Source organism: Pristis pectinata, chromosome 5, assembly GCF_009764475.1.
Source record: "Pristis pectinata isolate sPriPec2 chromosome 5, sPriPec2.1.pri, whole genome shotgun sequence".
Lineage (NCBI taxonomy): Eukaryota > Metazoa > Chordata > Chondrichthyes > Rhinopristiformes > Pristidae > Pristis > Pristis pectinata.
The window spans coordinates 68,991,411-69,009,704 of NC_067409.1; the positions used below are offsets into that span (position 1 = coordinate 68,991,411).

Here is an 18,294-nt window from a genome sequence, read left to right on the forward strand (position 1 = left end):
AAATGGGTTAGCTAGCATTATTAAATTGTTTTTATTTTAAATAAACTATGACCACTGCATTTTCAATATTAAGTGACGACTTCAAAATTCATCAGCTATAAAGGGCTACAAGTCATTAGGTTTCATAAATTTAAGTGCTTTATATTTAAAAAAAATATAGCAATTGCTACAGAGAGAACATTACTAGAGATTAGACAGGCTAGGATTGCATCCGCTAGAGTTTAGAAGAGCAAGGAGGATTTGACAAGGATCAGAGGTTTTTTTTAAATGGAACACACATGGAGAAGATGTTTTCTCTTGTGGGAAAATCTAGAAGAAGGGGTCACCATTTGGGGAAAAAAGGTGTTCCACTTAAGACAAGGATTAGGCAATGTTTTCCTGAGAGTTACTTGACTCTGAAACTCTTCAAAGCAGAGTCTTTGAATTTTCTTTTTAAAGCAGATTTAGATAATAAGCAAGGGGTGAAAGATCAATACTGGGAGACGCAGTGCAGAGTTGAGGTCACAATCAGACCAGTCATGACCTTGTTAAATGACAGAGCAGACTTGAGGGGCAAGTAACCTACATCTGCTCCTAACTCACATTCCCACTAGGATTTGCCTTATCAGGAAGTATCCTTCATACTTTGAAAGTTCAAAGGGTTGAGGTCAGAATTTAGTCAGCATATTTTTTTAAAATTTAGCATAAGTAGCAAGAAAAAGAAGGGTACCCTCAAAATATTTCAGCAAAAAAAAAGTCAATAGACAAAAGCAGAGGCTGTAAATCTGAAATAAAAACAAAACATGCTGAAAATGCCTTGCAGGTCAAGTAGTTTCTGTGGAGAGAAAAAAACATTTTGATGAAAGATCATTGACCCTAAAGGTCCCACAAAAAGTTATGTGCAAAATTAAAACCACATGGGATTGTGGCAGATATACTGGCATGGGTGGAGAAATGGTCGAGAATAGGAATTAGGCAGTCAGAATAAACAGGTCTTTTTCTGGGGAGCAGGCAGTGATCAGTGGGGTGATGTATCTGGGGCCCCAGCTATCAATGACTTGGATGAGGGAACTAAATACAACATTTCCAAGTTTGACGACCACTCTAAGCTGGGGAGAACTGAGCTGCAAGGTGGATGCAAAGAGACTTAAATGTAATTTAGACAAACTGGGAAAATGCATGACGGATGCTAAAAAAACAAAGAAAGATTCTCAGAATGGGGATGGATTGGGAAAGGGAGAGCTGCAATGAGATCCAAGTGCCTTAGTACACCTGTCACTGAACACGAGTTCAGAAACAGTAAGCAGTTAGGAAGGCCAATCACATTGTAAAAGGCATCGAGTACAGGAGCAAGGATATCTAGCTGCAGCTGTACAGCTAGGTGAAACCCTGTCTGGATTTTGGTCTCCTCATCTGGAAATGCCACAGAGGGAGTGCCATGAAAGTTTACTAGACTGGTTCCTGGAATGGCAGGCCTATATATGTAAAATTGACAAGAATGAGACCCCCCCAAAATCTACCAAATTTAAACAGGACTAGACAGATTAAATTGGTGAACCAGTGGAATTCTCTACCACAGAAGACAGGAGGCTGTGTCATTAAATAAATTCTAGAAGTCGATACATTTCTTAATGCCAAAGCCTACTATGGTTGGTAACTGGATGGCGGAAAGGGAGGAGGTAAAAGGGCAGGTGCTGTATTTCCTGTGGTCACATGGGAAGATGGTGCAAGAAAAGGAATAAGTGCAGGTGGAGATGGAGGAGTGAACTGGGGGTTGTGGGAGGAACAATCCCTTCAGATGCTGAAAAGAGAGGGGACTATTTATCAGGTGGTAGCTTCACATTGAAGATGGCAAAGATTACAGAGGTTGAGCTGTTCCGCGAGGAGGCTGGTGGGATGGAAGGAGAGTTCAAGCAGAACCGCATCATAGCTCTGGATGGGAGGAAAGGGGGCAAGAGCAAAAGTGAATGAAATAGAACATGCTATTGAAAGCCTTGCCAACCAAGGTCAAGGGGAAAACACGGTTTTCTTTTCCATTAATTATCTCAGGAGCATTGGTGTGGAAAGTGTCATCAGAACAGATGCAATGGAGCCAGAGGTAGAAAGAGACAGTTTCTGTGGGACAATCTGTGCAAAACAATGAGTCAATGAGGACAGTGCAGCCTATAGATACTGGAGAGGAGAAAGAAGCAAGCTGTATGGGGTTGGGGGTCTACCAAGGCTGGAGGCTGCAGAAGATCTCCAGAGGAAGTGATATTAATGATTGTTTGGGAGATAATGGCCTGATGTTCAGTGGTCATGGTCATGATCAAGGGGAAATGAGAAGAGAATCACATTTGGGGTTTACTTTTTGTAAGGTACAGGTCAGTTCAAACAATAACAATGCCCCTATCTGCAGGCTTGAAGACCCTTCATCAGAACTCAGCATTGAGCCCAAACGCCAACTGTTTCTCAATCCACAGATATTGTCTGACCTACTGATGATTTTCAGGAGACACAAGAGATTCTACAGATGCTGGAATCTGGAGAAACATATACAAAATGCCGGAGGAACTCAGCAGGTCAGGCAGCATCTATGGAGGGATATAAACAGTTGACTTTTTGGGTCAAGAGTCCCGATGAAAGGTCTCAACCCAAAACATTGACTGTTTATTTCCCTCCATAGATGCTGCCTGACCTGCTGAGTTCCTCGATTATTTCCAGGGGTTTGTTTTTTCCTGAACATTAAGGCAGAGGCTGTTGGACAGGGCAAGTGAATGGGCAGTTTGGGTGGTGGTGCACTCCTACTGTTCACACTGTGTGCACCCAACAGGATTGTGTGTGTCATCCCAGATGCTCCTTCTCCCCAGAGCTTCCCACAAGTCAGTGAGGATAGGACATTTTCTCAAGGAGGCTTTGAGATCATCCTCAAATCACTTCCACTATCTACCTGGTAATCTCTTGCTCAGAGAAGAGTAGCTGTTTGAGGAGTCTGGTGTCAGGCATGAGAACAACACAACTTGCCCATCAAGTATAATTAGGATTTCAACACTGGCAATTTTGGCCTGGGAGAGGATGCCAACATTGGTTCAGTTAACTTGCATTGGATTGGAAGGATTTTGCCAAAACAACACTGCTGATATCTCTCCAGTACTTGAAAGTGCCAGCTGTATATTGTCCAAGTCTCAAGTACACAAGAATGCAGCATCACTGCTGCCCAACTGATCATGAACTTCAGATCAGTTGAGGCCCTGATCTTCAAATACTCATTTCCTCAGATAGTCAAAAGCTGTGTTGGTGCCTTGAAGGTGATGGTGAATTTCATCATCAGAGAGTGGTGAGTGCGTGGAATGGGCTGCAGACAACGGTGGCGGAGGCAGATCAGATAAGGTCTTTTAAGAGACTGTTGGATAGGTACACAGAGCTTAGAAAAATAGAGGGCTAGTAATTTCTAAGGTAGGGACATGCTCGGCACAGCTTTGTGGGCCTAAGGGCCTGAATTGTGCTGTAGGGTTTCTATGTTCTACGTCTGAGTGGTCTCCTGCAAGAATGAGAATTGGTCCACATTTCACATGGTCTTCTCATGGACAATTGTTAGAGGTCAGTGTTGGACATTAGAGCAAGTTGGTAGAAGATTGTTGTTTAGTGAAAGACCCATTATTTTGCTATGCTTCAGTGAACAAGTCAATGATGGCCTGGAGCCTCCAAACTCCAAGCCTGCTTGAATAAAACCAATCAAAAATACTCCAGATGCTGCATATCTGAAATAAAATCTTAAAAAGTTGGAAACACTCACAAATCAGAACTGTTCAGACAAAGGGTCTTGGTCCTGAAACATGAACTTTTACTCTTTATACAGATGCTGCCTGACCTGCTAAATTATTCCTGCATTTGCTTTTCTTCCAAGCCTGCTGTGTGCCACATGACAGCATGCAAACTGTGATCTTATCCAACAGATCCACATAGACCTAATCTCAGTGCATGTCTGTGTACTGGCAAAATTACATCATTGCCCCAACAGTTTCCTGAAATCTTCCTCACTCCAATACTACACCTCTCCTCCAACAAGGAGTGGAGGAGATAGAACCATAGAACAATACAGGCCCTTCAGCCCACCACGTTGTGCCGACCTTCCCTTGAACTTTACAAACGTATCAGCCTCCACCACCACGCCAGGCAGCGCATTTCATGCACCAACCACTTTCTGGGTGAAAAACCTCCCTCTGATGTCTCCTTTGAACTTCCCACCCATTAAAGCCATGTCCTCTTGTATTGAGCATTGGTGCCCTGGGAAAGAGGCGCTGGCAGTCCACTCTATCTATTCCTCTTACTACTTTGTATACCTTTATCATGTCTCCCCTCATCCTCCTCCTCTCCAAAGAGTAAAACCCTAGCTCCTTTAGTCTCTCCTCATAATCCATACTCTCTAATCCAGGCAGCATCCTGGTAAATCTCCTCTGCACCCTTTCCAACACCTCCACATCCTTCCTATAATGAGGCAACCAGAACTGGACACAGTACTCTAAGTGTGGTCTAACCAGAGTTTTGTAAAGCAGCATCATTACTTCGCGGCTCTTAAACTCGATCCCACGACTTATGAAAGCTAACATCCCATAAGCTTTCTTAACTACCCTATCCACCTGTGTGGCAACTTTCAGTGATCTGTGGATATGAACCCCCAGATCCCTCTGCTCCTCTACACTGCCCAGAATCCAGCCATTTACCTTGTATTCCACCTTGGAGTTTGTCCTTCCAAAGTGGGCTACCTCATACTTCTCCAGATTGAACTCCATCTGCCACTTGTCAGCCCAGCTCTGCATCCTATCAATATCCCTCTGTAAGCTTCAACAGCCCTGAAGTATGAAAGGCCAGGGGTCAGGTGACAGTGACAACACTACTGACCCCCATGGTCGGATGATAGCATTGCCTATTAGGTCAGAAGCTACACCATTGTCGATCAAGGTTTGGCTCCACCCCATTAGGTAAACACCTTTGTCTTGCTGGACCACTCGGATTGGTCTGTGCGAGCACCTTTGTTCCTGGGCACATCTGCTATTGGCCCGTTTAAACACCTTTGTCCTTGCTGGGTTACCCAGCCCCCTAGCATTATAAAAGTGCTGCAAGTTTGGTTTTCTCTCTCTTATCTGTCTCCGAGGATGTTGAGGTAAGCTGTGCACTACTTCAGGGCAGTTAGTTAAGGACTCCCGAGACCAAAGAGCCAATGTTTGTCCAGAATCAGGGTGTCCAAACGTAGTATTGTTTATTCCTTGATCATTTGTACCCAGTTATTGTGTGTGTGTGTGTGTGTGTGTGTGTGTGTATGTGTGTGTGTGTATGTGTGTGTGTGTGTATGTGTGTATGTGTGTGTGTGTGTATGTGTGTGTGTATGTGTGTATGTGTATGTGTGTATGTGTATGTGTGTATGTGTATATGTGTATGTGTATGTGTGTATGTGTATGTGTGTATGTGTACCTCACCCTCTGTTGCGATTCTCCTCCACATTCGTGATCTCCTGCTTGAGAGTGTGCATGTGTTCCCATTCATTCTGTCCTTGCATTTGTCTTTGTTAATAAACCATTTTTAAATTACAAAGACTGTGTCCAGACCTTTATCTTTAAGATACCAAAAGAACCTCACAACAAGCCCTCCACACTATCCACAACACCACCGATCTTTGTGTCATCTGCAAACTTGCTAACCCACCCTTCCGCCCCCTCATCTGAGTCATTAATAAATACCACAAAAAGTAGAGGTCCCAGAACTGATCCTTGTGGGACACCACCAGTCACAGCCCTCCAATCCAAACGCACTCCCTCCACCACAACCCTCTGCTTTCTACAGGCAAGCCAATTCTGAATCCACATGGCCAAGCCTCCCTGGATCCCTTGGCCTCTGACCTTCTGAAGAAGCCTACCATGTGGAACCTTATCAAACACCTTACTAAAATCCACGAAGACCAAATCTACTGCACTAGCCTCATCAATCTTCCTGGTCACCTCCTCAAAGAACCCTATCTACCCCTTAGAATACCCCCCTATTCTGCCCCCTAAAAGCGGGTAGAAAAAAAACCTTCGGAGGCTTCGTGGGTTTCACTTTGGAAGATGTCAGGACTTCGCAGCAGATAAGTTTTTTCTTTTTTTTTTAAAAATAGGGTTTTTATTATAAGGGTTAGATTTTATAAGGTTCTTTTTTTACGTTGTTTTATAAGTTTTTAAAATCGGGAATAGTGGCGGCTGGACTGCGCAGGTGCATGACGTCAGCAGGTAAGGAGCAGGCAGTGGAGTGAGAGGGAACAGAGTGGTCAGATTTTGGCTTAATGGGCTTAGGCATAAAGGGGCAAGGCAGGTGAGTAGCTGGTAGGTAGGTAAAGGCAAGGTTTACCTTTAATTTTTAAGTAGAAAAACTTGGGGGAGAAAAGAATTAGTTCACATGGAGGACATGGTGGTGTGCTACAGCTGCTTGATGTGGGAGCTCGTGGACCTTGCTGTGGTCCATGTTGGCCACATCTGCAGTAAGTGCTTGAGGATGGAGGAACTTTGGCTCAAAATCGATGAGCTGGAATTGCAGCTTCAAACACTGTGCAGCATCAGTGAGGGGGAGAGCTTTGTAGATACTGTACATAAGGAGACGGTCACTCCCCCCCCACCCCACCCCTTTAGAGCAGGTACTTCTGGAGTCCAGGAAGTAGATACAATGGTCAGGGGAGGGAAAAGGAAAAAGAAAACAAACAGGCAGATAGAGCAGAGGACCCCGGAGGCTATTCCCCTCAATAACAGGTTTTCTGCTTTGGAGGCTATTGAGGGAGATGACCTTCCGGGGCCTAGCAGCAGTAGCCAGGTCTCTGGCACTGGGACTGGTCCTGCTGCTCAGAAGGGAAGGGAGGAGAAGAGGAAGGTAATAGTGATAGGGGACTCGATAGTCAGGGAAACAGATAGGAGGTTCTGTGGCAGTGAGCATGAATCCCGGATGGTATGTTGCCTTCCAGGTGCCAGGGTCCGGGATGTCTTCGATCGGGTCCACAGTATTCTTGAGCGGGAGGGAACGCAGCCAGGGGTCGTGGTACATGTTGGTACCAACGACATAGGTAAGAAGGATGAGGTTCTGAAAAGTGAGTTTAGCGAGCTAGGCAGAAGGCTGAAGAACAGGACCTCAAGGGTAGCGATCTCGGGACTGCTGCCAGTGCCACGCGATAGTTAAGGTAGGAATAGGAGGAGATGGCAAATAAACGTGTGGTTGAGAAGTTGGTGCAGGAGGGAGGGTTTTAGATTTTTGGATCATTGGGATCTCTTCTGGGGAAGGTGGAACCTGTACAGAGAGGACGGGTTACACCCGAACCTGAGGGGGGCCAATATCCTTGCGGCCAGGTTTGCTAGGGTGGATCGGGAGGGTTTAAACTAGATTGTGAGGGGGAAGGGAACCGGAGGAGTAGGTCAGAGGAAGAAATGGATGGGGAAAAGTCAGATCTGAGAGGTAGAGAGGCTTTGAGGAAGGAGAAGCAGAGTACAGGCTATAAAAGTAGTAAGGTGGATAGGCTAAAGTGCATTTACTTAAATGCGAGAAGCATCAGGAATAAGGAAGATGAACTGAGAGCTTGGATAAGTACATGGGACTACGATATTATGACTATTACAGAGACATGGCTGACATCGGGGCAGGAATGGATATTAAATATCCCTGGTTTTCAGTGTTTTAAAAGGGATAGAGAGGGGGGAAGAGGAGGAGGGGTGGCAGTACTGATCGGGGGGAACTGTTACAGCTGCAGAAAGGTAGATAATGTAGAAGGATCCTCTCTAGAGTCAATATGGGTGGAAGTTAGGAACAAGAGAGGGGCAGTTATCCTCCTGGGAGTATTCTATAGGCCCCCTGGTAGCAGTAGGGATACTGAGGATCAGACTGGGAGGCAGTTTTTGGAAAGATGCGAAAATAACAGCGATATTATAATGGGAGTTCAACTTTCCAAATATTGATTGGCACCTACTTACTGCCAAGGGTTTAGACAGGGCGCAGTTTGTTAAGTGTGTATAGGACGGATTCCTGTCACAGTATGTTGACGGGCTGACGAGAGGGAATGCCATATTAGATCTAGTTTTAGGTAATGAACCGGGACAGGTGACAGATCTATCAGTGGGTGAGCATTTGGGGGACAGTGACCATTGCTCCATAACCTTTAGAATTGTCATGGACAGGGATAGGAGCAAAGAGGACGGGAAGATATTTAATTGGTGAAAGGCAAATTATGAGGCTATAAAGGTGAGAATTTGGGAGTGTAAATTGGGGTGACATTTTTGAAGGGAAATGTACTATGGAGATGTGGTTGATGTTCAGGGATCTTTTGCAGGACATTAGGGCTAAATTTGTCCTGGTGAGGCAGAGAAGGAATGGTAGGGTGAAGGAACCATGGGTGACGAGAGAGGTGGAACAACTAGTTAGGAAGAAGAGGGCAGCATACATAAGGTAGTGCAGTGGATGTGGTCTACATGGATTTTAGTAAGATGTTTCACAAGGTTCCGCATGGAAGGTCAGAGGCCTAGGGATCCAGGGAGGCTTGGCCGTGTAGATTCAGAATTGCCTTGCCTGTAGAAAGCGGAAGGTTGCGGTGGAGGGAGTGCATTCGGATTGGAGGGCTGTGACTAGTGGTGTCCCACAGGGATCAGTTCTGGGACCTCTACTTTTTGTATATTTATTAAGGACTTAGATGAGGGGGTAGAAGGCTGGGTTAGCAAGTTTGCAGATGACACAAAGATTGGTGCTGTTGTGGATAGTGTGGAGGGCTGTCGAAGCTTGCAGAGGGATATTGATAGGATGCAGAGCTGGGCTGACAAGTGGCAGATGGAGTTCAATCCAGAGAAGTGTGAGGCAGTACAGTGAGCCAGTACACTTTGCAAGGACAAACTCCAAAGGCAGAGTACAAGGTAAGTGGCAGGATTCTGGGCAGTGTGGAAGAGCAGAGTGATCTGGGGGTTCATATCCACAGATCACTGAAAGTCGCTTCACAGGTAGATAGGGTAGTTAGGAAAGCTTATGGGATGTTAGCTTTCATAATTCAGGGGATCGAGTTTAAGAGCCGCGAAGTGACGATGCAGCTTTACAAAACTCTGGTTAGGCCACACTTAGAGTACCGTGTCCAGTTCTGGTCGCCTCATTATAGGAAAGATGTGGAGGTGTTGGAAAGGGTGCAGAGGAGATTTACCAGGATGCTGCCTGGATTAGAGTATGGATTACGAGGAGAGACTAAAGGAGCTAGGGCTGTTCTCATTGGAGAGGAGAATGAGGGGAAGCATGATAGAGGTTATTCAAGATATCGAGAAGAATAGGTAGAGTGGACAGCCAGCGCCTCTTTCCCAGGGCACCAATGCTCAAAACAAGAGGACATGGCTTTAAGGTATTGGGTGGGAAGTTCAATGGTGATGTCAGAGGGAGATTTTTCCACCCAGAGAGTGGTTGGTGCATGGAATGCACTGCCTGGGGTGGTGGTGGAGGCTGATACATTGGACAAGTTCAAGAGATTGTTAGATAAGCATATGGAGGAATTTAAGATAGAAGGATATGTGGGAGGAAGGGGTTAGATAGTCTTAGGTGTGGTTTGAAGGGCAGCACAACATGGTGGACCGAAAGGCCTGTATTGTGCTGCATTGTTCTATGATTCTATCAGGCTTGTGAGGCAAGACCTTCCCTTCACAAATCCATGCTGGCTCTCCCTAATCAGTCCATGATTCTCTAAATGATCATAGATCCTATCTCTTAGAATCCTTTCTCGCAGCTTACCCACCACAGACGTAAGGCTCACAGGTCTGTAATTCCCAGGACCATCCCTACTACTTTTTTTGAATAAGGGGACAACATTCACCACCCTCCAATCCTCCGGTACAATCCCTGTGGACAACGAGGACTCAAAGATCCTAGCCAATGGTTCAGCAATCTCCTCTCTCGTCTCATGAAGCAGCCTGGGGAATATTCCGTCAGGCCCCAGGGCATTACCCTTACCAACACTGTCCTCAGCGTCATCAAGACCCCTCTCCTTGGTGAATACTGAAGTATTTATTGAGAACCACTTCTACAGCTTCCAGGCACATCTTCCCACCTTTGTCTTTAATTGGACCTACCTTTACTCTCACCATCCTTCTGCTCTTCACATACGAATAAAAAGCCATTTCATGTCCCCTTCTCGCTCTCCTCAGCCCCTTGTTCCCTCCTTGCTACTCTATATTCCTCACAAGCCCTGTCTGATCCTTGCTGCTTACACCTTATGTATGCTGCCTTCTTCTTCCTAACTAGTTGTTCTACCTCTCATCACCCATGGTTCCTTAACCCTGCCATTCCTTCTCTGCCTCACCACAGGACAATTTATCCCCAACATCCTGCAAGAGATCCCTGAACATCAACCATATCTCTATAGTACATTTCCCTTCAAAAATGTCATCCCAATTCACACTGTCAAGTTATCGCCTTATAGCCTCATAATTCGCCTTTCCCCAATTAAATATCTTCCCGTCCTCTTTGCTCCTATCCCTGTCCATGACTATTCTAAAGGTTATGGAGCAGTGGTTGCTGTCCCCCCAGATGCTCACCCACCGATAGATCTGTCACCTGACCCGGTTCATTACCTAAAATATGGCATCCCCTCCAGCCGGCCTGACCCGGTTCATTACCTAAAATATGGCATCCCCTCCAGCCGGCCTGTCAACATACCGTGACAGGAATCCATCCTGAACACACTTAAACTCCGCCCTGTCTAAACCTTTGGGACTAAGCAGGTGCCAATCAATATTTGGATAGTTGAAGTCTCCCACTGTTATTTTTGCATCTTTCCAAAAACTGCCTCCCAATCTGCTCCTCAGTATCCCTACTGCTACCGGGGGGCCTACAGAATACTGCCAGTAGAGTAACTGCTCCTTTCTTGTTCCTAACTTCCACCCATATTGACTCGAGAGAGGATCCTTCCACATGATCCATCCTTTCTGCAGCTGTAATAGTGTCTCTGACCAGTATCACCACCCCTCGTCCTCCTCTTCTCTCCCCCACTGCCCCCCCGCCATCCCTTTTAAAACACTGAAAACCAGGAATATTCAATATTCATTCCTACCCTGATGTCAGCCATGTCTCTGTGATAGTCACAATATCGTAGTCCCATGTGCTTATCCAAGCCCTCAGTTCATCTCCCGTATTTCTGATGCTTCTTGCATTTAAGTAAATGCACTTTAGCCCATCAGCCTTAGTACTTTTATAGCCTGTACTCTGCTTCTCCTTCCTCAAAGCCTCTCTACCTCTGCCTTTTCCCCATCCCCTTCTTCCTGACCTATTCCTCCAGTTCCCATCCCCCTCACAAACTAGTTTAAACCCTCCCGAACCACCCTAGCAAACTTGGCTGCAAGGATATTGGCCCCCCTCAGGTTCGGGTGTAACCCATCCTCCCTGTACAGGTCCCACCTTCCCCAGAAGGGATCCCAATGATCCAAAAATCTAAAACCCTCCCTCCTGCACCAACTTCTCAGCCACGCATTTATCTGCCATCTCCTCCTATTCCTACCTTAACTATCGCGTGGCACTGGCAGCAATCCCGAGATTGCTTGAGGTCCTGTTCTTCAGCCTTCTGCTTCGCTCCCTAAACTCACTTTTCAGGACCTCATCCCTCTTCCTCCAACATGAGCCACGACTTCTGGCTGTTCTCCCTCCCACCCTACAATCCTGTGGACCCAATCAGAGACATCCTGGACCCTGGCACCTGGGAGGCAACATACCATCCGGGATTCATGCTCACTGCCACAGAACCTCCTTTCTGTTTCCCTGACTAGCGAGTCCCCTATCATTACTGCCTTCCTCTTCTCCTCCCTTCCCTTCTGAGCAGCAGGACCGGTCCCACTGCCGGAGACCTGGCTCCTGCTGCTAGGCCCCTGCAGTTCATCTCCCTCAACAGCTTCCAAAGCAGAAAACCTGTTGTTGAGGGGAACAGCCTCCAGGGTCCTCTGCTCTATCTGCCTGTTCGTTTTCTTTCTCCTTTTCTCTACCCTGATAGTCACCCTTCTATCTACTTCCTGGACTCCAGAAGTACCTGATCTAAGGGGGGTGACTGTCTCCTGATGTACAGTATCTACATAACTCTCTCCCTCCCTGATGCTCCACAGTGTTTGAAGCTGCAACTCCAGCTCATCAATTTTGAGCCAAAGTTCCTCCAGCCTCAAGCACTTACTGCAGATGTGGCCATTGTGGACCACAGCAAGGTCCACGATCTCCCACATCAAGCAGCTGCAGCACACCACCATGTCCTCCATCTGAACTAATTCTTTTTCTCTCTTCCCCCCCCCCCCCCCCGCCACTTAAAAATTTATAACAGATAACAGGTAAACCTTACCTTTACTTACCAGCTACTCACCTGCCTCACCCCTTTAAGCCGAAGCCCCTTGAGCCAAGCCCAAATCACTCTGCTCCATCTCACTCCACTGCCCACTCCAACACTGCCAGCTGGATATGGCGGTTTGCTTTTTAAACTGCCCGCGCCTTACCTGCTGACATTACATGCCTGCGCAGTCCTGCCCCCACTAATCTACAGGACAAATCACTGCCTCCACTCCAGAACCCAGATCACTCAGGCCTCAGTTATTATGCTCACATATGCACACATTTAAAGAATGTAGAGGGGTCAATATTTCCATAACACAGGGTTAACTCCCATTTAGAAAGAGCCATGGGACCTCATACACCCATCCAAAGGAATAGATGGGACCTCAGTTTAACATGTGAACCAAAAGTCAGAATTTGTAACAAGTTCATAACATTGAGGAAGCGATCCTGTTATCTGGCTATATTTTGTTTAGTCTTTACTTGTAAGAATCCACATTTTATCTTTTTTTTAAACTGTACCTGGGTAGTGTCCATATCGGCCACATGATCATATGTGAAAACTTTTGGTTCGGGCTTTGAGCTGAGACGAATGGTATTTGGCGAGGGGACTGACAAACACAGCCCATGGTCTCCATCTGAACATAGTCTTGTGCTCTTCACTGGTGGACGCACCCTTACATAAACCTTGATGGAATCACCTTCAGCACTGCAATGACAAAACTCCGGTCACACAGTGTTATGCATTTCAAACTATGCTAGAATTACTGTGGCTTAACAGTCCCTACAATATTCCCAAACGAAAATGAGTACAGGCTTTAGGTTTAAACACAAATTGATTCAAGGCCATAAAAACAAGACAGAAATTAGTCATTCACAGCAAGGAAATAGGCCCTTTGGCCTACCAAGTATGTGCCAACCATCAAGCACCAATTGACACTAATCCCATGTTACTCTCCCCACATTGCTAACAACTCTGCCAGCTTCTACCACTTACCTATACACTAGGGGCAATTTATAGTAGTCAATTAACCTACCAACCCACGTCTTTAAGATGTGGGAGGAAACCAGTGCTCTTGGAGGAAACCCAGGTGATCACAGGAAGTACATGCAAACTCCGCACAGATAGTACAAGAGGTCAGGATTGAACCCATATCACTGTGGAGCTGGATACATCCAAAGAAATGCAGTGTGGTAACATCCATATTGAACCAGCCACTGGGAACTTAACATCTCAAATTCTGTAGAGTTCTACTGTATCACCAAACTGCTCTTCCATTGACATTTCAACTTGCTCAGCTTCATTCCCAAAGATCTGGTGCAGTGCTGCTTCTTCCCCAGTAGGAATATAGACATTCTGGTTCAAAAAACTCTCCTTGACACACTAAAATGTATACCCCCTGTACATCTTTCACACCAAAATGATTCTTGTTAATACTGGAGAAGTTGAAATCCCTACTACCGTAGCACAATTGCTCTTGCACCTCTGATTTGACTACATTCAATCTTGGACAAGACGGCTGAACTGCAATACATTAAGACAAGTTCATTCCTTTTTGTTTGATTTAAATCAGTAGTTAGTAGGATTAGAATGGCAGTGGTGTGGTGAACTCCTCCTGTGAAATGGGAGATTGGGGAGAAGTCAAGTGAGCCCGAGGGCCACGTGTGCAGGAAGTGTGTCCAACTGTAGCTCCTGTCAGACCTCATGGATCCATTGGAGTGGCAGATAGACTCACTGAGAAGCATAGGTGGTAGAAAGTATCATAGATAAGAATGTCAGGAAGGTGGTCACTCTGTGGGTTCAGCCAGATAAAAGCTGGGTGACCACCAGAAGGGGCAGACAGTGCAAGTCTCCCCTGTGGCTTTCCTCTAACAAGTATACGACATTGGATACTGTGGGGGTGAGGGGGTGGTCAGGAAAACAGCCTTTCAGAGGAAAGCAGCAGCAGGCAAATCAGTGGTACCATGAGTAGCTTTGTTGTACAGCAGCGAAGGATGAAGTCTAGATGAGCAGTAGTGATAGGGGACTCAACGGTCTGGAGGACAGGCAGATGTTTTTGTGGCTGTATGTGAAACTCCAGGATGGTGTGTTGGCTCCCTAGTGCCAGGGTCAGGGATGGAAAAAGCATTAGCAGTCTTGAGGCACAAACGAGGATAAATCCCCAGAGCCTGACCAAGTATATCCTAGAGCATTGTGGGAAGCAAAGGAAATTGCTGGAAACCCGGCAGACATTTTTGTATCTTCCTTAGCCACAGGTTTATTTAAGGAGGACTGCAAGGACAAGCCAGGGAACTACTGGCCAGTGAGCCTAACATCAGTGGTAGGAAAGTTGTTGGACAAAACAGAGGGACAGGATTTATGTTCACTTTGAAAGTCAAGGACTGATTAGGAGGAGTCACTGATTTTGTGCAGTGAAGATCTTGTCTCTCAATTCTGATCAAGTTTTTAATGAGGTAACTAAGAAAATTGATGAAGGCAGAGTGATGGATATAGTTTACATGGACTTCCTATCCTCCACATCCTATAATGGGGCAAGCAGAATTAAATGCAATACTCCAGATGTGGCCTAACCAGAGTTTTATCAAGCTGCAACATAACTTCCCAACTCTTGAACTCATTTCCTTGATTAATAAAGGCAAGGATGCCCATATGCCTTCTTTACCACCCCATCAACCTGTGCAGCCACTTTCAGGGAGCTATGGACTTGGACCCCAAGATCCCTCCGTATATCAACACTGTTAAGGATCTTGTAATTAACAGTGTACTCTCCTTCATGTTGGACCTCCCAAAGTGCAACACCTCACACTTACCTGGATCAAGCTCCATCTGCCACTTCTCTGCCCATATCTGCAACTGATCTAGGTCCCACTGTATCCTTTGGCAATCTATGATTACCACTATACTGGCTATCTTCCCTCTACGCTCTCAGTCCTGATGCAGGGTCTCTACCCAAAATGCTCTCATCCTACTCCTAATCTACAGTGCCACCAATCTTTGTGTCGTCTGCCCACTTACTCACCCACCCTACCACATTTTCATCCAAATCATTTATACATGACAAACAGAGGTCCCAGTATGTCACTTGTCATAGACTGGCATCCAGAATAAAACCCATCCACCACTACCTTCTGTCATCTATGGGCAAGCCAATTTTGGATCCAACCAGCCAAGCCACCATGGACCCATGCACCCTAATTTTCTGGATGAGCCTACCATGCAGGACCTTGTCAAACACTTTACCAAAATCCATGTAAACAACATCCACTGCTCTACCATCAATCACCTTCATCACCTCATCAAAAAAACTCAAATTAGTCAGACATGACCTACCCTGCACAAAGCCATGCTGCCTGTCCTTAATTAGGCCTTGCTCCTGGAAATGCTCATAAATCCTATCCCTAAGAATCCTCTCCAATAGCTTCCCTACCACTGACGCGAGACTCACTGGCCTGTAGTTTCCAGGATTATCCCTGCTTCCCTTATTGAAAAGCAGAACAACATTAGCTATCCACCAGTCCTCGGGCACCACAACTATGGCTAGTAAAGATACGAAGATCTTGGTCAAGGCCCCAGCAATTTTGCAATGCACTTCTCCCATGTGCTTTATCACACCTGGTCTGTTCTTCCTACTGGACCAACTGTAATTTCCCTCCATATTAGGCTATAAGCTACCCTCCTCCACCCCCACCAACTTTACATCTACAGGGGGTCCCATTCCACTGCCACATTAGTTTATACTCTTCCCAACACCATGAGCAAACCTCCCAGCAAGGACATTGGACCTCAGAAGACAATACATTGCAAATGCTGGAATCTGGGGCAAAAAAAACTAACTACTGATGGAACTCAGCTGGTCAAGCAGCATGTGTGGAGGTAAAGAGATGATCAACATTTTGGGTAAAGACCCTGCATCAGGACTGAGCGTGTAGAGGGAAGATAGCCAGTCTAGAGGTAAGAGGGAGGGATGGGCTGGTAAGAGGCTGATAGGTGGGGATATTGGGCCAGTTCCAGTTTAGGTGTAACCTGTCCTGCTTGTACAGGTCTTACCCTCCCCAGAAACAGTCCCAATGGTCCACACCATCCCTTTAGCCACACATTCATCTGATCTCTCCTCCTACTCCTATATTCACTAGCACATTGCTGCAGAAGTAATCTAGAGATTACAACCATTAGAGGTCCATCTCTGATATTTACTTATATGATGTTATGTACCTGTGATGCTGCTACAAGTAAGGTTTCCATAACACCTGTGTATACATGTACTTGTGCACATTACAATAAACTCGACTTTGATCTGTCAGTCAAATAGGCTCAAACAAGCCACTCAAATAGCCACTTGGAAAGAGATACCGTGGCTTCCTTTAGTTGTTCACCCATACCCAAGTTATATCATTGGAGAGAAAACCTACCATCATATTATCCACAAAACATGTCTCTGTTAATTTACTTAATCCCCTTTCCTAAACAGAATGTATTTAGGACAGTTGAAACTAAAGCATGATACAGTTATAGCACACCAACATTAATTTGCCACAGTTCCAAAGGATCCAAAACAAAAATCAGTTTGATGTCATACAGCAATTAGTAACCAAGAACAGTGAATAGATGTCTGACGTGGATGCTGCTGCAGTTTCTCACTGTGGCTGAAAGTATATTTAATTCAAAAATCATTCCTTACCTCAGTGACTGGGTAGGCGGTGCATCAGTCACATCACCTGAAGAAACACAAGTTGATGGTAACTTTGTGAAGGTTACGAAACAAATCTCATACTTTGTCACACTTTTGCTTTTGTAACAAATAGGAACCATCACTAATTATAGACATCATATTGGAATTCTTATTTTCCTTTCAAGTTCTCTGTTCCCACAAATGCATCCCAACATTTGTGTTTGAACTACGTTTGGTTGGTTGGTTGTGGGGGAGGTGCTTATTCACCTCCTCTCATCCACAATGGCATCAGTTGTGGATTATTTGTTCAGCAATCTCAAATGTACTGGCTTCACTCTGTCCCCGAGATTATCATAAAATATTCAGTTGTCTGTCCACTATTTACGTACAAAGGTTTTGCAACCAGATGTGGTGATAAACCGGGCACTATCTGCTTTCATGAAGATAAAAGAATTCCCACGGTTATCTTTGGCAATACTTATCACCGAAAAAGACAGTAGCCATGAGAGACTGTTAAAGGTACTGGGATGGTCTGGGGGTGGGGTATAGAGGAGGCTCCGAGTGAGGAAATCATCCAGTCCCGAACCTGCAGGGAGGCGAAAACCGGGAGGTGGTGGTCTGACCGCGACGGCGGGGTAGAGGGGTACTGACGGTGAGGGGAGGGGGGGGGGGAATCCGGCGGTGAGAGGGGTTAAAGGGGTACTGACGGTGAGGAGTGTTCGGCGGTGAGGGGGGGGGGGGGTTAAAGGGGTACTGACGGTGGGTGGGGGGTCCGGCGGTGAAGGGGGGGAAATCTGGCGGTGAAGGGGGGGTTAGAGGGGTATTGACGGTGAGGGGGGTCTGGCGGTGAAGGGGGGGTTAGAGGGGTATTGACGGTGGGGGGGGTCCGGCGGTGAAGGGGGGGAAATCTGGCGGTGAAGGGGGGGGTTAGAGGGGTATTGACGGTGAGGGGGGGTCTGGCGGTGAAGGGGGGTTAGAGGGGTATTGACGGTGAGGGGGGTCTGACGGTGAAGGGGGGGAAATCTGGCGGTGAAGGGGGAGAAATCTGGCGGTGAAGGGGGGGTTAGAGGGGTACTGACGGTGAGGGGGGGGGTCTGGCGGTGAGGGAGGGATACTGATGTCTGGTGGGATGGGGTCAGATCCGAGACCTACCCCACAGATACCCGATGACGGTGAACACTCACCTTTACCACTCGGAGACATCCCCACCGTACATTGAACGACCCCAACGCCACCTCCAACCATTTATTTCCTCCCAAACAAGACAGGAAAATTTTGTTTAAATTTTGGCGCCAGCCTGGAGTCACGTGATGGGGCTCCGCGGTTGAAG

At 46.3% G+C, this 18,294-nt stretch overlaps 1 protein-coding gene across 1 annotated transcript in view; it reads right to left on the reverse strand.

The window, feature by feature from the left end:
• The window catches only part of kif15 (kinesin family member 15), a 100,896-nt gene extending 82,617 nt beyond the window's left edge, over positions 1-18,279 (reverse strand). Inside the window, exons 1-3 of the mRNA XM_052015649.1 lie at positions 18,149-18,279; positions 16,974-17,010; positions 12,817-13,003 (exon numbers count right to left, since the gene is read on the reverse strand). Coding sequence (XP_051871609.1) covers positions 12,817-13,003; positions 16,974-17,010; positions 18,149-18,209 — 285 coding nt within the window. The 5' untranslated portion in view covers positions 18,210-18,279. The remainder of the gene's footprint in view (positions 1-12,816; positions 13,004-16,973; positions 17,011-18,148) is intronic.
• Between the last annotated feature and the right edge of the window lie 15 nt (positions 18,280-18,294).